Source organism: Onychostruthus taczanowskii, unplaced genomic scaffold (assembly GCF_017590055.1).
Source record: "Onychostruthus taczanowskii isolate IOZ18803 unplaced genomic scaffold, ASM1759005v1 scaffold134, whole genome shotgun sequence".
NCBI lineage: Eukaryota > Metazoa > Chordata > Aves > Passeriformes > Passeridae > Onychostruthus > Onychostruthus taczanowskii.
Genome location: NW_024498507.1, coordinates 818,126 through 844,730, shown reverse-complemented (window position 1 = coordinate 844,730; position 26,605 = coordinate 818,126). Strand labels below are relative to the sequence as shown.

General features: G+C 36.3%; 1 protein-coding gene across 1 annotated transcript in view; it reads right to left on the bottom strand.

Annotated features, from left to right (window-relative positions):
• The window catches only part of FRMD3 (FERM domain containing 3), a 76,577-nt gene extending 58,596 nt beyond the window's left edge, over positions 1 to 17,981 (bottom strand). Inside the window, exons 1-2 of the mRNA XM_041397041.1 lie at positions 17,877 to 17,981; positions 4,972 to 5,014 (exon numbers count right to left, since the gene is read on the bottom strand). Coding sequence (XP_041252975.1) covers positions 4,972 to 4,978 — 7 coding nt within the window. The 5' untranslated portion in view covers positions 4,979 to 5,014; positions 17,877 to 17,981. The remainder of the gene's footprint in view (positions 1 to 4,971; positions 5,015 to 17,876) is intronic.
• Positions 17,982 to 26,605: the final 8,624 nt, after the last annotated feature.

The following is a 26,605-nucleotide window of genomic DNA, read 5'->3' as shown; positions in this document are numbered from 1 at the left end:
TTTACTATTTCTGCAGAAGCATCTCTGGACAACCATTAAGACATTCATAGTTGTTTCCATATCCCCGTTTCCTTTCCAGATGAATCAGCTCTTTATCCAAATTCCCTGCTGAGCACTTTAAAGACAGGCAAAACTGTCTTTAGGCATTACTCAGGATTTTTATGCATAAGGGATACCTGATCTATCATAAATCTCTCTCTTAGGTTACAACTTAAAGATGTATTCTATTCCATCCTCAAGAGCTACTGAAACAAGGAGGGACATTGTTTTTTCCTTATCTCTTGTTAATGGGCCCATCAATGCCTTGCACATGACTCAGAGGTAACTCCCTCTGGGAGCCATTTGTGGTTAATGGGCAATCAAGGACCCACCACATGACTCCTTAGAATGATAGCAGCCCATTGTGAGATGCTTTTCCCAGGGTGGGTAAGCATCCCCACCTGGATATAATATTCGTTTTGTGACAGAGTAGTTAGTCTTTCCCCTGGATTCCCAGAGGAACAGCTGTCTGTTCCACTGGATCCTCAGAGGAAGACTTCACCCTTTCTACAGGATCCCTGCTCCAATAGAACCACACCTGGCATCCCAGGAGGACTGCAGCCACCAATCCAACTGGACTGCTACCAACACCCTGGCCAACAGGTGTCAGGTTGTATTCTGACTTTTCAGTGGTTTTTTTCTCTTTTGTATTATTGCATGTCTTTTGGTTTTCTTTTCACTTTTCCTAAGAAACTGTATGTCTGACTTGGAGTCTGTCACTGGTTTTGCTTTCAAACCAGAACAATCTCAGATTAGGGCTCTCCTACATTTCACTTGTTAGTTACAGTACAACACAGGGCAAGGTGGATTTTTGTCAGGTGTTTATAATAAAGCTTAAAATGCTATTATAAATATTCATGAGGATTATAGAATACACAGCATTCATATTAGTGCCTGAAGGATCACTCATAACTCCCGTATATGTGTTTATGAATCTCTCATTGTATATATGTATATACATGTATATGTATTTTTGATCCTCATATTTGATTAAACTTTTCTTTACATTTGTACTGGGAACCACTGGTACATTCCACCTCCTTTCAGGTTTTAGGACAGTATTAGAGATCACGGAAATTAACTGAAAAATTCCAATGACCTGGCACAGGAGAACATCCCTGTAGCATTACTCTTTGAGATCCTAGAATCATAGAGTGGTTTGGGTTTGAAGAGACCATAAAGATCATCTAGGTCCAACCCCTGCTGCCATGGGCAGGAGCTGCTTGCACTGGACCAGGTTCCAACCTGGCCTTGCGCACCTCCAAAGACAGGACACCTATTACCTTTCTGGGCAACGTGTTCCAGTGCCTCACCACCCTCACACTAAAGAATTTTTCCCTAATACATAATCTAAACCTACTCTCAGTTATGCAAGACAACAAAAAAAAACATGAAAATTTAGAACTTCTGCACATCAGAGCAACAGAAATTCTTCTGTCCCACTGTCATCAAGAACAAAACCCATATATTTGGGTATTTCCCACCAAGCAGGTTACAGGAGAGCTGCATATTACTAGGCAGAATAATCTTTAGAAGTAATCAAAAAAACAACAGGAGAGAAAGTGCATGGGACAACTCTTCTTTACTTAAACATTAGTGCTGATGTCACTCAGGTTTTACGCCATAACATTCCTAGACAGAAAATAAGCAACAAAGATTGCCAAACAGATAACTTCACTGTCAACATTTGGCAGGAGAATAACACTATACAAAAAAACATGCAAAAGAACAGAAAAATTTCTTTTAGAAGTTCTGTGCCCTGAACCTCAAAGATACAGATTCCTTAGGCAACCTTCCAGAGAGTTTTCTGTCATGCTGCTCGAAACACACTGCTTGCAGCTGCAGGTCACCAATTGGCTTCAATTTGTACAAACAAGACTGGCAGTGGTTCAGGACATTTTTTCAGAAACTGAATTTTTCCCTCTCAGGCAAAATCAGTGTAAAAATAGCTGAGGCACAGACCTAAACATCATGTTAAAACACAAACATTACAATGAAAAAGAAAATGCAAAGGTAGATGGTGAGACAGAAAAGATATCATGCCTTCATTCTTTTTGTATGGCATCAGAACACATTTAAATATAGTTTCATATGTGATAAGACAAATTGGAAAATTTTAGAAGATTCCTCCTGTCATATACCAATGTTACTAAATATGAGCATAAAGCAATTTTTTTTCCAAAGCCAAAGAAACTAAAATTTTATAAATTAAAATTACACAAGATCCTATGGACACATCAGAGCTTCAAAGAAACAAAATTCTATTCCACAGACAGTAATGTAGTGTTGCCAGATTATGAATTCCCTACAACCTGATTATAGCTGGATTATGCCTGAATGATTAATGTACTACTGAGGCCCATGAAAGCAAGTACCTAATAAAATGCATACTAGAGTACTTCTACTAGCCAAACTTTTTCTGCTCCAAATATTTGTCAATATTGAGCTGCATGAATAAATAGACTGAAAAAACTGGTGCTGTAATGGAGGAAAAGGAAGCTCCCCACAAATTGTAGCTGAGCTCAAGAACAAAACTTTTTTGTATTTTTTTTTCTGCATGTATGCAAGTGCTTCACAATTCTATGTAAATCTAAGCATTCAACTGAATTTAGAACTTTTTGAGTCATTAGAGATTATCAGAGAAAATTATTCATTTTTTCCTGAATTCCTTAATGCAAAGGAATAAATGGAAACTTCCATTTAATACAGCCACTGTGAATAGCTTTCTGCCATCATTTCTCCCAGGAGTCATGTATACATAACGTGTGTGCTATTAACCAGTCACTTCATTGCTTCAGTTTTTAGACTTTCCAGCTTCTACTAATTTCAGTCCTCACTTGTGCCACCTGACACTGGGAAGTTTTGCAAGTGATTATCAATAATTTCTTCTTCTGAGTTTAAACTTTTTCATAGTAATCTGAATATTTTTAGATCAAATATGATTTAACCTTTCTTCCTTTAGAAATTGTTTGGTTTTCTACATTAATACAGCCTATTAAAAAAAAAAAAATCAAAATATTCTTGATGCCAAATTCATACAAAAAATGTCCTTGAAACCTGTGGGAGCATAATCTTCATGGATTCTACATGTGTACAAAATATATATACATAGCTTTATTTTTTTTTCCTTAAAGGGTTATGGTAGCAACTGAAGTCCTTCTGTAACATAAGAGAAAGTTAACTTACACTAGTATTTTTAAACATATGTTGCCAATCCAAATTTTTAAGCTTTTTATTTTTTTTTTAATAAATTATTAATTCAACTTCTGCATCCTAAATCTAAGGCTGGTAGCAAAAATCCTTTGTTAGCATCTCTTTCTCTTTGGCTGTTGTTCTTAAGACCTTTTCACCATGATAAAAATCTCATGCTAGATGCATTTTATTTTGCTTTTTTGCTATGCATTAATTTGGTTTTAGAATTTTGATTAGGATTCTATCACAAAAGCCACAGAAATCCTCTGATGAGGCCATCAAATCACTACATCTACGGAAATCATGGACTACCACCTATCACATCTAGGCAGCATCTATATGCAAGAAAGCTTGTTTTGAATAGGTCAAAAGATTCTCAGCACATCTGTAGGCAGAGCCCCTGCATGTGTTGCTATGCAAAGTGCACAAGAGGAATCAGCCCTTATTCTTTGTGGGTAAAAGCAGTAACCTAAATGTGGGCCAGAGGATACATTCAGGAAACTGTTCTATTTTTGATAACATCGTAAGGAAGCAAGAGATTAAGATAGTTTACAATTACTACAACTTTTCTGTTCTTCCCTCTTTTCTTCCCTTACTAGCATTGCTGAAGAGCACAACTTCATTCTATTTTGACATTTTTGAACTTAATTATTACTGGATAGTACCCCAGCTAGCTAAACACTAGATATACAAGTTCATATTGAAGATGCCAGATATATATGTATTGGCATATATACACATGTATGCATATATTGCAGTATGGCTGCATTAATGGAAAAATTCTTTGAAATATTCCATATAGTGCAGTCAACATCCAGTATTAACTGGTTTTGCATATTAGACCATCTCTTAAGCCTCACCACATTTTAAAGCAAATACATTGTCTCCTACAAAATAGCCTCCTTGTTAAAGCAGAAAACTGTATACAAACAATATGAGGATAAAATTCTCCTTCATTTCATAAGATAGATGATAGATAGATAGATAGATAGATAGATAACAGCTAAGACACAACTTCTAATGCACCACATCAATTGTCCAGAATTTCCAAATAAACTGCTGCATATAAGCTTCTGAGCACCAAAGCAGTTCTGTTTCCTGAAAAGATCTTCACAGTTGACTGGACTATTTGATGGAAACCGTAGGCCAGGCAGTAATATTTCAAAAAGATAATTAATATAATACATTCCTGTTTTAAAGGAACTTTTTAAAATACTGAAGTTCCCCCCACCTGTGGCAGAAAGCTCACCACTTAGCCCACAGCGTTTGAGTTTGCTGGACAGTAACAACAACCTCAAGCCAGTGTTCTGCAACTTCACGACGCAAGGGCCAGCAGAAAGAAGGATAACCAGAAAAGACCCAGAAGCAGTTGCCACACTCCATTTTTATTGCCATCTCCCAGTAGCTGATGGCATCTGACTGAAAATGAGAGCTGGAACATAGAGGTCATCTGACCAGGTTTGCCATCCCAAGTCTGCTGGCCTCTGGCTGTAGCCATGAGCAGTAAGGAAAGCTTTGATATGCAGAACACTGTAAGATGGTAAGATCAGGGTAGCATGGAGGTTTTAGGACTCCTTCCTGTGCTAGCATGAAGGACCTGTTTACACTGGTAAAATGAAAAAAATGAAGCTTATCCTAAATTACTGCATGGATGCACAAGAAAACCTTCCATTATTTAAAAATATTTAAATCTTAAATTACTTAAAAATAAGTTTAAAAACATGAGCTTTCAAGACTTACATTTCATTTGCTTGAAGATGGACTTGTTGGGCTCAAGCCAGTGCTGGAAAGACAAAGCAGAGAGCAGAGGTTGATACTGATCAAAAATAACCTTGTAAATGTAAATGGTGCAAAAATGGGAAGTAGGAATTTTATTTCACTGAGACATACATAAATGAGAAAAGCACCTCCATACTGGAATTATATTGTATAAGCATACTTGATATTACCAGTGCCTATAAAATAGATGTAGTTGAGATAGAAATAAGACATTTCAAAGACACATTTAATGGATTACAGACTGTAGTCCTCAGCTTGCAGTAGACATTTTAGTCTCATACTTTTAGCCATTTTTTTCAGAAGAATTATCATATCAGACAGTAAGAAAGAATATTCAGAAACTTTAACACGGTCTCTTCATTAGTGTTGTCTTCTATGCTTCTTAAAACTGAAGAATGTCTAAGTACTATATCCTCAAAAACACAGAGTCAAAACACACAGGAGATAAGCAATTGTTCTCTTCTAGCAATAATTAAAAATCTCAAGGGAAAAAGATTGCACTTTTCTGTGAAATGTTCACAGTATATTAATCATAGATAATGTACAGCAGAGAGGTATGGACGCTTGTCAGTAGGTGCATAAATTTACAGGAAAAGATGCTTTTGGCAGGAAAATTTTTTTTTTTTTTTTTTTTTTTTCTTTTATTCTCTTAGAAAATAAACTCAGGTGCTTCTGTAACCAAAAGTTAGGCTCACATTTTTATTTAAGAGCCTCAGCATATCCCCTGCTAGCATTAGCTGACCTGCTCAGGAGGATGTTTTGTCAGACAAAAGAGCATGCTGATATTCAAGTGCCACTTCAGACCACAGCCGGCAGCTTTTGTATTAGTATTTTTCATTTATGCAAAAATCTCCACAGTAAAATGAGATTTGTGCTGTGGAAGCAGCTGGTCAAAAAGCACAGCAGTCAGTTTTAACAAGTATACTCAACATTGGAAGGTCTTGCATTAAGGGGGTTTCTTTTTTAACCCTTTCATTCTAGCTCCAAAACCCTTTGGTCAACTGCAAAATGAAAGTCTAGCATTTATTAAGCCATACCCAATACTTAAAATATACTACATGGGCTACCATTTCTCCTCATAACTTTTAGTAATTCTTCTGCAGAGATAGGCCAGGGGTAGATATTTTGTAGGAGTAGTTAATAACTGACAGAAAATTATTACTTAAAAAATTATGACGTCTTAAGAATTCAGATGAAGTCAGGATAACTGCAAATTAGTTTTCGGAAAGAGAACTTTTGAAAAAACAAATACCATCAAATGAGCATTTTCAAACATCTGTGGTTTATGTGCTACGGCTGCTCAGAAACTCACACACATATAGTCTACAGCAGTACTGGAGATAAGCTCTGCAAAGCAGCAGAGCATTTCTATTTGAAGTTCATTTATCACTGAGAGACTGATATGGAATCCTGGTACAAAGAAAACAAAAAGCCAACAACCTCAAACTGCGAACAGCAGCCACAACACAACAACAGCCCTCCAACATTTCTTTACCTATTTTGTTTTCCCAGTATCTCTCTTTTTAGGGGATAAGATGAAAGAAACAGAATTGAATCAGCAATGACGGTTTCACTGAGTTACCAGAAATATCTAGCTCATTTCATTCTTTTTTTAGATAATACATATAAATTATTTATATGTTTCACTCTGAATAATGGGGGCTGAGATTTGCTCATAAAAAGGTAATGACAATCTGATTTAAGAATTCTTATACAGTCTGCAGTGGTTTATAGCTGCATAATCCAGAATGAATTCACAGGTAGGAAACCCAGACAAACAGATATACAAGTCCACTTTCCACAGACCCACCCCACATCCACTAGGATCAGGCCAGTCCTAGATGAAGATTCAGACAACAAAGCAGGACTTGGACAGTGAGCCATGCTGTACTGCTCCCAGGAAACCAAAAGTGAAGCGTGTTCACCATTTTCATCTAGCAGAAACACAACACAGTTTTCTCTATATTTATTTTTGAAATACCAAGCTGGAATATCAGCACAGACCAGATCAGCATTTAGAACTGTTTGGAAAAGTTAATTACTTATTATAACAAAGCAATCAGAGATAAAAAAAAAAAAAGCAAATTTGCAGATATGAAACCCTGACACCAACCATGTGAATAATGAAAGAGGGGAAACATGGATGAAATTTCTCTAACGCCCAGGAATGCAGATTTACCTAACATGTCCAAAATCAAACATGTTTCACTAAGACCTGACCTCCATGAGTTAAAAACAGGTTGAAAAGACACTAAGCAATTACGCAATCCAGGCTTTCTCATGGAGGTCATGGAACTGACAGACAGTTTCTACAAGCTCAAATTTCTGCTGTGACCTTCTGTTGGTGGAATGTTGCAAACATGTACACAATTAGGCTGAATCTTCCAGAAAACTGAGGAGTTACTTTATAAACTGGGGAGACTTTCAAAGATACAGCAATTAGGTGCTTAATGCTCTCTGACTGTCAGGGGATGATAAACACCTACTCATTGCTAATATTTCTGGAAATAGCCACCCCAATATTTGTTTGCATATTTCAATTTGAGTTTTAGGAAAGATTTTCCCCTGAGTACTTATCTTTCAGCCTTACAGCATTGACTATTAATAATTAATATCTATGCCTCATCTCTACTATACAGTATCCAACCTATATTTATTCCAAGATTAATTAGCTGTTATAGTTAGGAGGAGATTAAGGTTCCTATAAATTAATCAAGCTGTTTCTGCAGAAACTTTAAATTGAAAAGTATTGGGTTTTCAAAAATGCTTTTTTCATGTAGCAATATTTTTTTAACAACTTTCCTGGAAAAAAAATCTTAGTAAATGAAAATATAATATGTCGAGTTAGCTTGTCAAGATAAATTTTAGAAACATTTAAAATGTTCAGCTGCAAAAAAATGTCATTAACGCACATACCACACTGCCTTGCAAGAACAGGCCACAGATGTTTTCAACTGTTCATTGCAATGAGTTATTATAATAAAAACCCAAACAAAATCACTCAGATATAAAACTGTAACTAGAGACAATAATTTGTTATTTCATTGCTAACACTAAACTGTGCAAATCAGGGAGAGAAAAAAAAAACTCCAGCAATTTTAAGCAGTTTCATCTGTCTTGTGTATTTGACACTGTAGTCCACAAAGGCTGCTGTAATTGAAGGATGGCCTACACCCTCAACCCAGCTTGGTTTTATGTGTGCTAGTAGCTAATGATCACCAGAAATTATTCCTGCAGGGGCTGAACTTCTTGTTTCAGTGAAAGCATATTAGTAACATGGTTGCTGCCCAATGGGGAAGAAAATACTTTGATCCTAATCCTGCTAACGCATTGCTAAGAATCCTGAGAAGAGATTAATGTTTAGCACTACTAACTACTAATCTCTTTTCCAAAAGAGGTTTCACTAGCTGTGTATCTCAGAGATCAGACAGATGCCCTCACAGAAAACAGAAGGGTGAGAGAAAGATACGTGGAAATCTTGAAGGTCAGTCATGGGATAGCTAATGAGTCTTGGTGCTTCAGGTGCCAATGGTGCTTAAGCAAACTGTCACAGATATCACTTTTGGTGCTGGGATCCTAAAATGTGCTGAGCATTGCCTTCTGACTAAGATTTCATTGCAACTGTGTGCTGTGTTTCAGACTAGTGCAATTTTTACTTTGTAAATAGAGCCTTCACCTCTGATCAGCCCTTAAGTGGCGCTGAGTAGTCATTAGCGAGGCCAGGTGTGTTCTTGCTTACCCACAAATGCTGAGCAGCTGATGTGCTATCAGCTTTCACAACAAAACCTCAGAGTGAACAAGGACACCCTGCAAGGGTGAAAGCACCATTCTAGAAAGTCAATTTAACTCCACAAACACTGATATGCTTTTAGTAAAAAACACTTCAGCCCATTTCAACCTGTTTCAAATGAAGCTGTTCACTGAGAAGGTCTGAGAAGACTGAGCTTGGTCTTGATCCAGCACAGGGTTAAGAATTTTAAGATAAAGAAGCTGTGAGGAAAAAGGAAACAGTGATAGAATCAAAGAATGGCCTGGGTGGAAAGGGACTTTAAAGACTGTTTTGTTACACCTCCCATTCCACTGACAAGACATATGTGTCATAATACCACATTGCCCAGAGTTTCATCCAACCTGGCTTTGAACACTCCCACGGATGAGCCATCCACAGGTTCTCTGGGCAACCTGTTCCAGTGCCTCAAAGCACTAGAAGCAAAGAAAAGTCTCTTATCTCTTCCAAGCCTAGAGGCTTTTGATTAAGTCTCTGTGTTTGGAAGAGGAGCAGTTAGGAGGGGGCAACTGAAAGTGGCCAAATGCTATGAATACTTGAATTTCACTTGGCAAGCAATACTTAGCCAAGTGCTTGGATGTGCATACAGTGAAACAGTATCAGAAGAACCTGCAGATTTTACAAAAATATTCCAGGCAAGGGCTGGATTGGAAAACTTTGTTTAATTGACAGAAAAGAGCAGGAGAATGGAGATATAAAACACTGCTAGAAAATTAAAAGAATAATTAATTTTATTGAAAACTCCACCCTATATTAATCTTGAAAATGAATATCTAGTATTTTTCTTGAATGAAAAGCAAAATCAAGGTACATTTGCTTTAGCTTCAAATAAGTGACTTGCATAGGGGTACCACCTGCCAAAAAAGAACCAAAACCAACCAAACAAAAACAAACAAATAAACAAATACATATCCAAAGCTCACAGACGTTCAGACAGGGGAATTAATTAAGTGGCAGGCAACTCTATATAGGCATAGGAGTTGCCAAAGGACTTAGGGCATGATATTTCTCCTCCTTCAAGCCCTGAGGCCAATACCAGTTTTTTGTGGTTTCAAGAACTTTTATATCAAGACTACTGATATTGTTCTGCTGTAGCAGAAGAGCTGCTCCTCTGTATTTTTTCCAAAATCAGAGCACTGATGCTATTTAATGGCATGTTAATGAGGAAGAAACAAGGTACATAACTATCACAAACATTTATCTGATCCAGAAAAGGCAGTCACATGCACTGGAGTAGAATATGATTCTGAACTGGCATTTATTAATCAAATTTCTGAATTATCACTGCTGTGTGTTGGAGTAGCTGAATTTATCCATAGTCTCTACATCAGCTGAACATCTGGCCATAAAATCTGCATATATTGATGGATACATGAGCCAGCACATTCTCACCGACAACAGGTTCACAATCAATGGGAAAAAATCTTTGTTTTCATCAATATAGGATAATATAAAATTATTTAGTTTACAAGTTTACTAATCTTCACAAAAGATATTTAGTTAGCAATATTTCTACTGAATTAAGTGTATACATATGTATATATTCTCTTTACTATTCATTTCTGTCAAATTTTTGTTTAGTACATAAATGCAGCTCTACTAGTAAAAGCATGATGCCATTTAACTCAGCACTTAGTCTCTGAAAATGGTCTGAAGCAAGCACTTAGAGAAAGAACAAGAGCAGTAACTCCCATTGTGCTCAATAGGCTTTTTCCACCCAGAGTGCATTAAAATGGGTTTGTAAATCTTTGTAGGCTTTTACCAATTTGTCCAAACTACAATTTTTAACACTTCTTTCAAATTCATGACAGCTACAATGATTTTTATTACTTCCTATGGTTTTCTAAAAACTATTTCGCATTACCAGTGACTTTACACTTAGTTTACTTTAGAGTGTTTCAGTTCGAAGAAGACAGGGCAACATTTCCCTGATCACCCTCTCCAAGCTATTTTACATCATATCTTTCTCTCTCATTCACTTGTGCTTACTCTCTGACTCTCTCTTATTCATTCTCTCTCACTCACCTTTTTTCCTAGCCATATTATTCTTTAATCCAGGTATGGATGAAATCCTTTTCTATTAGATATAATTCTCACAGCTTTCTTTGTTCCTTTTCCAGTTCTATTATTTTGAACTAACATGACCTGAATGGCACAGAGCAAGCAGCATTGCAGCAAGAGTTCATGCAAATGCAATAATTTTTGTGATAACTCTGCCCTGGAGGAGAGGTTCATATGCATGGATAAAGATTAAGATTTTTTTTAACCTATAGCTCAGTCACTCTGGGGTTCTGCCCGTAATACTTCTGTTCTAGCCCTTCACAGAAACCAGATGTCTCCCAGACTGATCTCTACTCCTAACTGTATGGAGTAGTACAACTCCTTACACAAAAATATAACTTCATTAAACCGAGGTTGCAAGTTGTCTGATTGACCTGAGGGCGCAAGGTGTCTTTCTGCCAGCCTCCACCACTCTCATGTGAGACTAGGCACACATTTTTAGAAACATGTATTAAATAGCTGCTCTTGCTAAAGCAGAGATCAGCTGCACCCAAGATCTGATGACTCTTTATGAAGGTCTCTCTGATGAGGAACTGCTGTACATTTTGTCTATGGCTCCCATTAAAAACAGAACCACTATTTCTTGATAAAGAAATTAATTACCAATGGACCAGAGACTCTCCTTTCCTTCCCTAGTAAACACAGGCACAATGCTGAACTACTTATGTTGTAAGATTGAACAAATATTCTGCCTAGGTCAATTGTAAGTGATACACTTCAGTATAGAAATGGGTCTCCCCACCACCCTTACTAGTGAAATAAATGAAATAAAATCTGCCAAAAAAAAACCTCTCTATATCTGTGTGGAATTGTCACCCAGTTTTCACCATATTTAAGCTTGAAAGCAAAATGAGAATTGCACCTGCAATAATTCTTTAGGGGGAAATTAGCAGGCATGCCAACAAATCCATAGTGTCCAGTGTCATCCTCCTGTCAAAGCAGCAAACCAGGCTCTGTGCTCTGGGAAAGTCAGAAAATTCCAGTGTACTCAAAGCTACCATTCAGGATCAGCTGCATAGAAGGAGTGTGCTCATAGAGTAGTTTCACTAATTTGAAAGCTTTATTTTCCTGCAAGCACAGAGCTAAAACCGCTGCAGCCACCCACATGACAAAGCATCTTAGTGCTTAAGGGTGATTAGTATTTCAGACATCCCCACAGTGACAGGTAAGACTTCACAGTTGCTTCAGGGCCCTACAAAGCCTTTTCATGACACTTCCAACCTACACCATGGGTAGCTCCAAGGTATTTCTGTCTAACTGCCACCTCATACTTCCACATTCAAAAACAAAATCACAAGCATGTGCTCAGATTGATCCACCAGGAGTGAAAAAAAAAAAAAAAGGAATGAAGTATTTCCAAGTTTAAATTTTTCAGTTGAATCTCGCCTTGCAGTCAAGACCAATGGCCTCTTTCAACAAGAAATCCACTCTAGAGAAGATGCTGAACAGCAGCTTCACTCTCTCATTCTATTCTCATCTGGTATCAGTCCAAAACCACAAAGATGCTGCTTAATAAACCCAAGCTATCTTGGCACACAATAGCTGTTCTGCATTTCCACAGTTGTGAGAGTGTGACAATTGGCCTCAATATGTTATCTAGTATATGAAAACATACCAGGAATAGTTCCTTGAGCAGGAGAATCAGTAACAGCTCGTCCAGGCATGGTTCTTATTTGTAACTGTTAAAAAGTACAGGCTCCAAATGATGGTTTCTGGATTCTTACAGTATATCTTACAGTGTATCAATGTCTCTTTATTCTCTTGAGATTTCCTGGGCTGGGTTTGGCCTTTAGTGTTTTCCTCAGTAATAAAAATAACAGAGTTCTATCCACCAATGTGGCAGCTTTTCTTCATGATCCCATAGAGAACTTAACACATGAGAACTATATAGAATCATAAAACCATCAAGGCTGGAAGACACCTTTAACACCATCCAGTCCCATGTTTCACCCAGCACTACCACTATAACCCTTAAATCACTAAACCACATAACTCAGCAACAGATCCAGGCTCCTCTTGAGCACCTCCAGGGATGGTGACTCCACCACCTCCCAGGGAAACCTATTTCTGATCACCCTAACAGTGAGAAAAATTTCCTAATAACTAATCTGAATTTCCCCTGTCCAATTTTAAGGCCATTTCCTCTGGTCCTTTCACTGCTGGCACAGTAGAGGAAACCAGCCCCCACCTCACTACAACCTCCTTTCAGGGAGCTGTGGAGAGCAATGAGGTCACCTCTGAGCATCCTCTCCTCCAGACTAAACAAACCCAGATCCCTCAGCCATTCCTCATATAAGACGTTTTCTAGTCCTTTTATGAGCCTTGTTGCCTTTCTCTGGACACTCTCCAGCACCTTTTTAAAGTGAGGGGCCCAGAACAAACCCGGGATTCAAGGTGTGGCATCACCAGTGCTGAGTGCAGAGGGATGATCTCTAACCTGGTCAAATTTGACAAAAAGTAGCTTCAAACGTTAGTGCAATTTAGAGTCAGGGAGAAAGGCAGTGTGATCCCTCATAATTGTCTAAGAAATCCACATGAAATAGTTAACAGTTAATATATGAACAGTAGGAACTCCTTTGTTCTCAGTATCATTAGACATAAAATGGCATACCACAATTTACTGCATACTATTAGTACGCCACTGACATTTTTGAATCTACACTAAGGTGCAAATTCCCCAAAAGAACATCCAAATGTAACGCTAAAAGATACAGCATGATGGAGAACCTGGGGTTTTTAACTGCTAGTTCAATTTGATTTTGTTGTCACTGTTACTCTCCCATAAACATAAAAGAAAATTCATTGCTGCCTTCTGTCAAGAGTGTCATCCAGAGTTTGGATTTTTGTTTTTTTCTGCAGTAGAATATGGAAAACTGTAGAAAACGTTTTATAGTTTATGTATGCCCAAAAAAGTTTAAGTATGCCCAAAATATACACATATGTTCATTTATGTAGGAGGAAAGGATTATTATAAAAGTAGAGTTGGGGAGAGGAAGAAATATATATTATTACTTACTTGAAAAATAACCTATAAAAACACCAGCCGTTTTCCCACACTTCAATTTTTTTTTTTGACATAAGACAATTAGCTCAATTTTCTACATTTTTTACACAGTCATAAATTCTGAATGTTCTAAACAGAAAACTTGAAACATTTAATTTTAAACATCTGAAATAGTGAAACAATTCATTGTTTAAATTCTCAAACTCAATCAAATATTTTGAGACTCCTAAGTCAAAATGCAGCATACTCTACATTTAGAAGATATTTTTGATTAATTAAAGCTGGTATATTTGCCTGCTTGAGCTCCCTCAATATAAAACAAAAGGACTGCAAATTAGCTTTCAGAGCAACTATGGAAACTTTGCACAAAAAAAATTAAATCTAAATAAAATGGAGGCAAGCTTCACTGCTAGATTAAATGCCAGCAGGCATAAATCTGCATAATATGTCATATGTGTGTATGTGTGTGTGTATACCATATAATAGTATACTATTATTTCATAAATCACTATTCAAAAAATCATTCAAGGATAATTCACCAAAAGCCAGAATTAAATGCATTATTTTGGCAGTTTCATTTGGAACCATTGATATAGCCCATTCTGTGCAAACACAGAGACTATGCAGTCGAATATAAAATTCTACAACATATAAAATGCTACAATAGAGGCATTTAGCATTTCCAAGAAATTCAGCAAAGCAACATCCATTGTGTGCTATGTAAATCAGAATCAATAATAACTCGCCTAAAAAAGTTATGCTTTCTTGTTTCAGCTCCTATTGCATGCTGTTTGAAAGAACAGACAGGAGATGGTGCCTAGTCTCTATCTTTGCCAATATTTAATATAAACTCATTCCATAAAATTATGGAAAATTCTCCCAAAATTATTTACCAACCTGGTGATAGATTTTTCCCCACTGCTTCCATTAGGACTGTCTCAGACAGTGCAGTTTTCACTGCTATAAGAACCACCACCCTTGCTTAAACTTTCTTTTTCTTTCTATTTTACACTCTGATGCATGTATAACCCTATCTTCCTAACCTTTGATTCCTGCACTAAAAGGGTGTGTCCTTCTTAGAATCATCTCATAAACAAGCTCTCCACTCTCTTTGTATTTCTAATACTCCTTCCTTCCTCTTTCTGTCTTCAGTTAAGTTGATCTTTCTTGAATACAGATGTCTAGATCAGAGCAGCTGAGGTCTCATTAGAGCCTAATGATATTAATACCTTCCTGCAAATACAGTCCTAAGAGGCAAACAAATTGTTGTCTGTAACCATAGCCACGTCATGCACTAAAACCAGACTAGTCGATAGTCATTTTATTCATTTTCTCATATGCTTTTATTTGTCTCTGGGACACTGAAGTACATTGTCACACACATTATCAACTAGCATAGCATGGACTATCGCTTTCCTTCAAAGTAATTGTGCTTGGTCAAACCACAAGGTTTAAATTTGGAAAGCAGCTGTTGCTGAAGTCCGCCTACTGATCTTTGCTGGGCTACTGCTTGTGTTTTGTGACACGTCTCACCAAGCCCTAATAATGTACTGCGGAAAATGAGTGTCCCTTTCTCTTTCTTGGGACCTGTAAGAATTCCACTAAGTCTTGGAAATTTCTTCTACCAAATTAAAAATACACTTTTTCCATGGAGCTTTGAAAATTTCTTGCACAGAACTATAAGTACTCTTACCTGTACAGTGACAACAGTCACCTACATTTCTCCTGTGACTCCACCCATCTTATACTTGCTATAGCTTATCTCTTTAACCACATACTTAGGCAACTACTGATTTTCTTTGTTAGACGAATTCCAGGCATCTAAACTCATAATTGCTAAAATAAAAACAGTGAGGAAAACTGTCATGTACCTCATAAATTCAAAACTGTAATTTCCTTAGTCTTTTAGTGAGCTGTCCTGGTTTTGGCCAGGACAGAGGTAACATTTTGCAGTAACTGTGAGGTGGCAAAGCCTGGAGCTGTGTGGGAGTGTCTGGGTTATTATATATTCACATCATTGCTGGGGTGCAGAAATCTAGGAATTCTTGGGCTTCCAGGAAGATATTTGTGACAATATAAGGTACTGAATATAAAAATAGCTTATTTTTATGAATTACCATTCAGAAGGAACATTGCTTTCAACTCATCAACAAAGCATTTAAGACTGTACAAAGAATGGTCCCTTATAAATAATGTCCTAATTCATGAAGAATTTAAAATAAAGAAATAGAGAGATGTTATTGCTATGCTTGAAAACATGAGAGCAATTGTAAATCAGCACTTAAAAACGTATGCATTGAAATTCAAGTTTCGTAAGTCTGCTTAGCAAAATTGAGCTGGAGACTGGACCAGTTGATACAAGCCTCCATCCTACACAGAATGGCAACAGTATTCCCTAGTTGTGGGATACAAAGGGAAATGAAAACACAAGATTTTTTAGGCAAGAGCACAATTTTTTTTTTTTCTCAAATTGTCTTGTGCTACTAAGCAATAGAAAATTTTAGCTTCTGTAGAATCTTCCATAAACTTAGCACCAAATTAGCTGTACTACGATATGTAAAATAACAACTGGAAAGCCAAGATGAATAAGACAGTGCAGCAAATTTAGCTAACAATATAGTTAACAGCTCTTTGAAGCATGGGAATCACATATGGTATGATATAATGGGCATCACAAACAATTTCAGGTTTTGGAGTTTTTTTTCCTGAAGTATCACTACTTTAAAGTATTTTGACTTTATAAATATGACTTTTTAAATAAGACCCCAAATAAAAATTTGGGGTCTTATTTAAAAGACCCTCTTTACTTCCATTAAGTGAAATAAATTTTCTGTAGCTTTTTCAAGTGACTGTCAGAGAAACACCCAACAGAAGTGTTTATTAAGTCTTATTTACAGCTCAATTATTAGCCTAACCTAATCTTCCTCAATTTCAAATAGGTGAACATCTCTATAACTTTTATGATTGTGAAGAATTAAGAACACTGATGAGACTAACTGCTAATTATTTTCACTTTAAAAGGGGGAAGCAATGAAAACTATTTGGTGTGGCTTTGCAAAGCTTTTGCAATTCTATAAGGCTGAGCTGATGGTGATACCCCAATTCCTGTGATTTTTGACAAAACTAATTTAGGTATCCAACCAGATTATTTTTTTTTCGTCTTCAATCAGAGCAGCTTCAAAATGGCAATTGTTTCCAGAGATTAAATGCCATTATATGTACCCAACATATTTAAAGCCACATATCTAAGTCTTAATACTGAGACCAGAGGACAGCATGGTAAAGAAGCAGTTATGAATTTCAGTATCTGAGGACTTCTGCTTTCTGTGTTCATCATTTGTTCCTACTCTCATACAATAAAAGTCACCTGAAGCCATTTCAGGGTAGCAGCAGCAAATCACCTATAAAATACAACCTGCAGAACCACCTAACACCTAGAAAAGTTGACTAATTACTGTACACAAAAATGTCTACAGTAGAGGCCTGAGAATTTTACTGCAGAAATGTAAAGATGCTCATAGGGAGGACCAACCTGAAGAGCTCCCCAAAGCCTGAAAAATCACATCTGTTTTCTGTATTACAGATTTTTAATCCATATACCCTGTGATGGGTGAAACAGAATGACTGCTTTTACCTGATAAACATAATAGGATTTCTTCTTACGTATCCCAAAAATCATATACTAAGATAAAAACAAAAATCCCAAATTCCAGTGTACTGTCAGAGCCTAGAGCTGCTCTGTGCTGACTCTGAGTCATGCCTGTAGATTCTTTTCTAGTTTAGGTGCCCAGAACTTCACAAATCAGAATACATAATAATATAATAATATAATAATAATATGATAATAAATACATAGTGAGGGGGAAATTAATTTAATAATGCCACTTTAGGAACCTCTATAGATTACAGCTAGAGTACAAATCCTCAGAGATACATAACTTTGCATCAGAACATATATGCTTATTTTAGAAAAACATAAATTAAAGCAAATTTAGTCAGAGATTATATACATACCCTCTGCTTCTCAGGGTCAACATATCGAATGCCAAAATAGTCTTTTTCCAGCAAGCTGTAATAGTTGCATATGTGATCAATAAGAAACTGACCTTTGGTTTCCCTCTGTAAAAAGATAAAGGAATTATACATTATGTTGAGTATTCTGAATTTGCTGTCGACAAATCTATGCAAAGTGTCAAGGAAAATGACACATGAAATTTGCTGTTATTCAGATGAGGACAAGGATTTAACAATTTATTATCTCTATAAGACTCAAGAGAATAATTATCAATACAGTCCCTGCAAATTCACAGATTGGTTAAGAAAATATCATTACTACTCCTACCTCAGGAAAATGCATGCAGCTATAATGGCTACAAATTTATGAGACTTAATATACTACTAGCAATCATATTTCCATGGATGCTATAATGGCATAACATTTACAAATAGAATTTCAAAACACTCTGTGTTTTGAAACGCCCCAAATTTGAAAGCAGATCTGAATGTGAGTACTCTACTGGATCTTTACACAGTGCCCACAGCAACAGAGGTCTGATCACTAATTCCCTCCATTAAGTCAAAGCTACAGTATAAAAAACAAATGCCCAAATGACTGAAAGAGAGGTTTTCATCTTTGTGTTGTCACTGGGTAACTATGGCCATGTCAAATCTTGCTATTATTTTATTTTTGCTATGATATTTAGCTAACAATCTCATTCTTTCTTTCTGTTTTCTTCAATCTCAAGAGTGTGGGTCTATTCTCCTTTATCTGATGCGTAATATGGAGATCCTACATGAGTTTTCACATTTCTTCTGATCCAGCTAGTGTGCAGGTTCATGTTGAGGTTTTTTTTGAAATGTGATTTGTGTCAGTATTAGCATGGGACTAAAGCTGTTTTCCTGAAATAGTCCGTCCCAAACAGACGAAGGTGCTTCACTATACAGTGGTGTCAGGTCTCTGCATTTTTTCTCCCTCTATGTCTATTTTTCCACCCTCATTCTGCACTGAGATGTTTCTGCTGCAGACCAGGAGTCTCTATCCTTTGCTGACATGAAACAATTTGAATTCAGCTCTTTAATATCTACTGAATAGAAACTACACAGGACATGAAGTCACTTTATATAAAAATAATACTTAATTGTTTTTCTCCAAACTATTTCCTGAAAACGTTAACACTATTCCCTGTTCAAACTTTTTTTTAAAGAATTTAAGAGGCATTTTAAGCTGTAAAGAGGATGGCAAGCAAAACTGAAGGGACAGCATCTATATATCTCATGGTACTTTACAAGGCTGGATTTTGCACTGAAGTAGCTGTGCCAAAACCAGCACCATGACCTGTCACAGGTCATCCTCTAAAGGGCAGAGGAAGCCATGGCCTGGGCACCACCACTGTCTGGTGAGATCTACTGCTTCCCACAGGAAAAAATGAGACATGCTTCAGGACTGGAAAGTTAGTAAATAATACAATCTGTCAACGAAATTTTTGTCCTCTTATATTTAAAATTAATAAGGAATTTTCTTGTAGATACAGTTGCTTGTTTTTTGGCCTCGAACACTCAACAAACAGATAACTAAATAAAAAACACCCTCAGTAAAGGCCCTGACAGAGAGATGCATCGCCCTTCTGTATGCTGATGCTCCTGCAGACATAACCTTGCCTGCCACTGGGACCTCCTCTCCTCCCAAATTCACTTCCTGCCCCAATGAAATTGCCAGTTTCTCTACTGATTTCCTTTTCCTAGATGTGGCCACCTCTGTTTCAAATGCTACTGCATAAGCCAGCTTCTTCCCCTACTCCTATCTGTGTCCACCTTCTCTCTCCTATAAATTTTCATCCTGCACACTTCCATGCTCTCCTACTTGCCTAGAGATATTTCTCCCTTGTCTGCACATGGTACTTCCATAATTTGTTTTCCTATTTTTAAACATCCTTTGTCTAAGGATGTTAACACAATTTGTCTGTTCAGTTTGTGCTCATCCAACTTCATGTTTTGCACCCTGCATTGTTACCTTTTCCCATGCAACCTAGATGCAACAGGTTTCCTTACAGCCTCAAGACATTTAAAAATCAACTTTTTTACTGTTAAGAGTGGTTACATTCACTGACATATCTTTGTGCTGTACCCAGTTACAAGTATGGGCATCTTGGAGACAACATAGAGAACGCTTTCCTCAAAAGGAAAAGTCCTATCAAAGTCTGAAAAATACAAAAGGAAAACTGTCACTCTCCCTGTAGCTGACAAAAAAAAAAAAAAAAAAAAAAAAAAAGAAAAAGGCATACAGTTATGCAGCCATATTTCAATTAACTGTTTTCTACCTTAAAATCTTGTGTCTGGAAAGTTTTATGACTATGAAAAACCATTGAAATATTGACAAAATTGCATGGTGACATTTCATTACAAAGGCAGCAGGAAAAATTATAAACACAGATGTGACATTTAAGTTGCATACAGTTTTAAACAAATCTACAGCAAATTAAATAGGACTGGGAACTAACGGCTATTAGATGACTCAGGTACAATCAAACATGAAAACAGATTTTACTAGCAACAGTGTATTAATGAAACCCAATTTTTAAAACACTGGAAATGGGGAAACCAGACTATCCATATTTTCATGCAACAACTTAGAGGGTGTCACTGTGTCCTGGCTTGGCTATATGATGCTTGTATGCCCCAAACCAGGACACAGTGGAAGAACAGTCAGTAGTACAATCTTCTACAACAAACTACTAGGAGTTCAAATTCTAATCTATTAATTTTAAAAGCCCTTTGCTTCAGTCACCTAAATAATCACAAATTTCCGAGTTCCTGAAGAAACCTATAAAAGCGTACAGCACACATAATGTTTATAAATCCAGTAACAACGTTCTGTTTCTAAAAGGAATTGATGCCCTAGTTTTCTTCCTTGGAACATAGATGATGGAAACAAACGAAACAAAAAAGAGCAAAAAGCCTCCAAGCTAAGATTCATGCTCTAGCAGTCTTTAAGCCTTCCATCAATAAATAGAAGGGACTAGTTAATAACTTCACCCTTGGTCAATATACCCCCTTCAGTTCATTACGTTTTAAAAAATATTCAAGATGCACAAAAGTCAGCTAATTCAGCACATGCATAATGTAGTGAGAGTCCTCATATGAAATTGTGAATGCTAAAAACATTAAAGCCTTCTGGACACCTGAAATTTTGGGGAAAAAAAGAGATCTTAATTGATACACAGAGAAAAATACTTGATGTGGCACACTGCACATTAAGTCCTAATTCATAATAGATTGTATGACAAGAAGGATCGGCAATGGCAGTTAATTTTATTTTCTGCAAACAGCAGAATAAATAAACATTTTCTACATTTCTCTAACAATGCTTCAAATTCTTCTGAGCTTTAGAATCTAATGATCTTTTTCTATTTATTACACATTACTACATGTTATCATACTACAAAAGAATATATTAAAACCAAATTTCGTTCTGATTTGTGAAAGAATCTGGAAAACACAAATTAAGAACAGCTAGTCATCCACAACAGAGCAGAGGAATGGATTTGGGTCAGAGAATAATGAATATAAAACATTGCCTGAAATTTCAGACAGTTGCCATACAGCTTTCCAATTCCTTAAATTAATCCTTAAATAAAAGAAAACAACTAAAAAACCCCAAACCAAAACTCCAATACCACTGAAGAATTTCAGCCACAAACAATAGGAATCTGAAAGTAATAATCAAGTAATACATTTAAAATTTTCACAGCTCAAATATTTGAGAATTATACCACAGTTCACTCAGAAGTTATTCACTATTCTCCATTAAAGAAGATATATGTGGGCAGAAACAACAGTCAGAAAAGTCTGTACATGAGAGATATGAAATGTTCTGAATTGTAATAAATACGTTGTGTTTAATGAAATAATACCATTAAATAAGCCACTTTTTTCCAAGTCTATTAATTCAAATATATCTGTATATTTCAAATGAGAAATAGTATAGTTCATATTTTTGTAACCCATGCAATGGCTTTAAACAAAGTCCTATAATGCAGATATTCCACACACTCAAAAATTTGGAGATTTCTATAAATAATTTGAGGAATGACTTTCTGATTTGTTTAGATAAATAGGCACAGACAAGATGTTTTTCCTAAGCCTGTATTTGAATATCTGACCTTAATACCACTGAAATCCCACAACAATCCCCAACACAAATGTAACAGATATAATGCCATGTAAATGACAAAATCCCCAAACACACAAGGTCAGTTTGCAAATAACTGTTAAACACTGCTTTTTAAGCTGAGTCAAAAGTTTTCGTTTCTATTGAAACAAATATGTATCAAACTAAACTTGCAGCTGCGACAAAAGAATTAAGCAAAACAGGGTGTTCTGTACAGAAACAAGATATGGAAGACAGTCTTCCACTGATAGACTCAGGGCAGCCTGAGTTTGTTCCTCAGCTCTAGGAACTGAGTAATAAACTGGAAAAATGCCTCATTTTCCCTACCAGACACTCTTATTACAGCTTCCATTTCTGCAACTCTGCAAATTTATAACCTAATTCCTTGGTAATTTCTCTGGTATACTGAAACTAACCCAAACAACAATTTTTGTTGCTCTTGCTCTTGCTCTTTTTTAACACATTATCCCCATCTCGTGCTTATTTTGGGGATTTCTTTTTTTATTTCAACTATCTTGATGCAACTTAAAAAGCAAAGGAGAGTGTAACTTTTCCTACCAATTTAACAATTCTCCAATGACGTAAAATGAGATGACAAAACCTTTCTGACTGCTTTACAAATCTGAAAATGAGACGAAAACTACTTATAGCAGTTTAAGCTCTTACATTCAGAGAAATGTTTTCCCTATTTGAATTTGCTTCACTGTGGAGTTCAGTGTCTGTTTATCTGAATGTCGTCACAAGGAAGAGGAATAATCACAAGCAGATTAAACACAATGTTTCTGCTCTGTTATCTAACCGCTGAAGTCCTGCCAGCTGTGCTTATCTCTGTCAGGAAGCCACTGACAGTACTAAGTGTGCAGAGTCATAAACACTGTATTTATTTGTACTGGGGATTTCAATCCTCATCCAGTAAGTGTCTTTACTGGTGTGAACAGCTCCCAGCAGTGACCCTGTGTGTAAAGCTGGTCACATACTTAAGTGCTTACTTAAGCGTAAAGTCATGCACAAAAATAAATAAATAAATAAATAAAAACAAAAAAACTATCAACACAACAAACAAAGCACAATGAAACCAACATTTCTGTCTAAATTAATGGAAAGTCAGGCTCTCAAGCAAGGCAAGCATACTGTTTGATCTTGTATGCTTGTTTTCTTTGGTGCGCAACATATTTTGAAGTTATATGGACGTAAAATAATTAAATACACGTGTTGAAGTACAATTATGATAGAACCATAGAACTAAAACTAAGTCAGAAAAATGGACAAAACCATTGTGCCTCTAAGGCAAAAATAAAAAAAAAAAAAAAAAAGCAAAAAAAATTAAGCAAAAAGCATTTTTATCCACTAAAAACTGAAAAAAAGATAGCTCTGTTGACAGTACATAACAATAATTATAAAAATCAACAGAGCTAAACTACATTTTGACTGCCATGTCTCACATTTTTGACTTTTAATGGACATCCTTTACCAGTGATAAGATCATATTTCTTCTAGGCTTTTCATGAGAGAAATTACTTGAACACCAACAGGCACGTCTTCCATTTCATTGACAATTTTTCCATAGTTCAGTACGGGGCCAGCTCTCACACACCAGAGTATGGCTGTGAACAGACGACTGGGAGCAATTCCCTGCTCAGGCCGTTTTGACACGTCTATCATCATCACATTTGCATTTGTCTCCAGTGGTACAGCAAAAGAATTCCCTAAGCATCACTGGACTGGGATATGCCCTGGAATGGGATTCATTTAATATCCATCCTTTGAAGCTGAACAGGGAGCAGAACTAAGGGCGCAGAGAAGGAAGACATCTAGGCATACCCGAATTTCTCAGTATCTTCTAGATCAACTTTTAAGTCTTGCCTGAATAACAGAATCTGGAACAGAACCCTCATTCTGCAGCAACCAAAGTCAGTGAGGTGGAACAGACTCAACTCTGACATGGAAAAACTGGGCCAGCCCTAATCCTGACAATATCCAATGCCCTCTGCAAAGTTCTTACGGCTCTTTGTATTTATGGATTCACTGAGACTACCGATGACAGCAAGTACTCACAAGATAGATACACAGACAAGTCTTTTGCCATTTTTTGTTCCTTCTTTGGGAACAACAACAGGAATATATGAAAATGTTTCACAAAAACTCAATATTGAACAATGCCTTCAAAATATATAGAAAAATAAAATTATGTCTGTTTTACTCCTCAGCTAAAGTAGTATAACTCTTTAAAAGGAATTCCTTCCTTCCATAATCAGCATCCTACAGTATTTTTTACTATAGGAAAATGCATTGGAAGTCTAGTCAGGTATATAACATTTAACCAGAAATTTTTCTCAGTTGTAAGAGAAGCCAGTTGTAATTGGCTTCTTTTATTATAGTTTAAGTCCCAAGATGTAAAAAGCAACTTTTGCTGAAAGAAAAAAAAAAAAACAAATTGGAAATGGAAGATTTTATTTTAGAAACCATTTATCACAAATTGTTTTTTCTGTTATCAATGAAGAAGTAATTATATTTCTACAAACCTAAAATGAAGCAAAAAAATGGGCCAATGATTTTTAATGAAAGGCACAAAACATGACACTTCAATAAAGTAGCTGGCATTTACTTAATTATAACAGTCCTCTTCCACATGTTATTTTATATTAGTTATCTCTTGCAAAGTAATATTTTGTTCTATATACTAGTTACTATTTTTATATTAATTAAAAATCATTTATATCAACATTATCTAATTCTAGAACTTAGTGAAGGAACAATTTTTAAATCTGTCATTTAATACATTTTATTATGTATAAAAATATGTGAATAGGTGATAGAAAACATTAAAGAACTAATGCCCATCTTATTTCATAGGGAATTTAGCAGTCAGTAGTGATAAAGAATGCTTCATGTCTGAGACACAAACTATTATTACTACTCCTCTGGTTTTAGAATTCATTTGGTACCCTGGAATTGGTCTTAAAAAACACCATTTTTACAAATATATTAGTCTTTAAACTCAAATTTCTAAGCTCTTAATTATCAATTGAGCCCTAAGCTATACATACTAATAAAAAGAACAAAAGAGAAAAGAACCCCATGAACAAGCCTTTATTTGCAGTTTCTTTTGGGGAAGAAATATACAAATATATCTTAAAAATAAAGGAGAAATGAAAGAAAAAAGAATATCCATGTTAGGAAGAAGAGAAATAAGGTAACAGCAATTTCAAGGATGTATATGTGAATGTAGCTGAGGAAGTTCTATTAATCTTCAATGAAACTATATGGCTAAATGTACATAACATTGAAAATTTACCCAGAAATAACTGCTGCAGTGAGGTCAGAAACATACTTGTGAAATTCCTCCTATGTACGATCTTGTTTGGAAAATGAAGATGATTTGAGGTTATTTATTTTTCTTTAATTTACACTATTCATTTGCAATAGATGGACAGATTTGCCCATAAGACAGCATAATTTTATGCTCTCTTAAGTTAGAGGTTATTGTATAAGGATAGTGATGAAATAATAACAGATAAAGAGGAAAAGGGAAAAATTACACAACAGAAAAAAATCCCACAATGCCAGTCCCATGCAAAACAAATTACTATGGAAAATGAAAAGTATATTCCACTACACAGTAAAACCTGAGGAGCAGCACTGAAGACAGGTAACAGCTTTCACACAATCAGTTCTTGACCTCAGTGATATTCTGCAAGTAAATTACTCTGACCCATAGGTTAAGTTATAAATAATAAAAAATAAATATTTGTAGTTTGCATACTGCAGCTCTCAAAAGTTTCCACCAGTCTGGCCAGCAAGCACTGAGGAAACCACAAATGTAATATTCACTTACAGGGCTCATGCTCATTTGCTGTTGTGCACATGGGCATCACTTAGCCATTTAGGCTTTGTGTCCCTGAAGTGTCAGCCCCACAGAAGGCTTGCAGCATTAACTGCTTGCTTCTGATAACAGCTTCCATTAGCGCAGCATTTGTGATGCCATCTGAGACACTATTGATTTCTTAAAAGGAATTGAGTCCTTCTATCAACAAATCTATCATTTTATTCAATATCCAACATTGTTCAGCAAACCTGACTCTGCTTTCTCTCTTTCATTCTTTACATCATACCACATCAAGGAAAGTGGACTAGAGATTTCAATAATGAGTTCTCAGTCCCCACCTATGAAGCAACATAAAGCCAAACCAGGATTTAAAAAAAAAATACCTAATGTCCCCCAGTAAAGGTGATGGTCAACAATCCTCTCTTGGCCTGAACCTTCTCAGTAGTTTCAAAAGACACAGCAAAACCAGTACATATTCAAGCACAACTCCAAGTACCATTCTTTAAATATGCCTGTTCCAACAGATGCATAGCAGTCTGCCCTTATTTTACAAGAAGTGTTTTCAAAAAAGAAAAGTAACCAAAAATTCTTCTAGCCAAACAAGACACCTCCCTCAGCAGAGGCAAAAGGGAGACTCGGCAGTGTGTGACACAGCTCACTTATGCTGCCCACATGAAAACATCCAGCCAGGGTAGTTGCAAGAACGTCTCTTCAGGAGCACATTCCAGGGCTCAGCTGAACACACTGAAC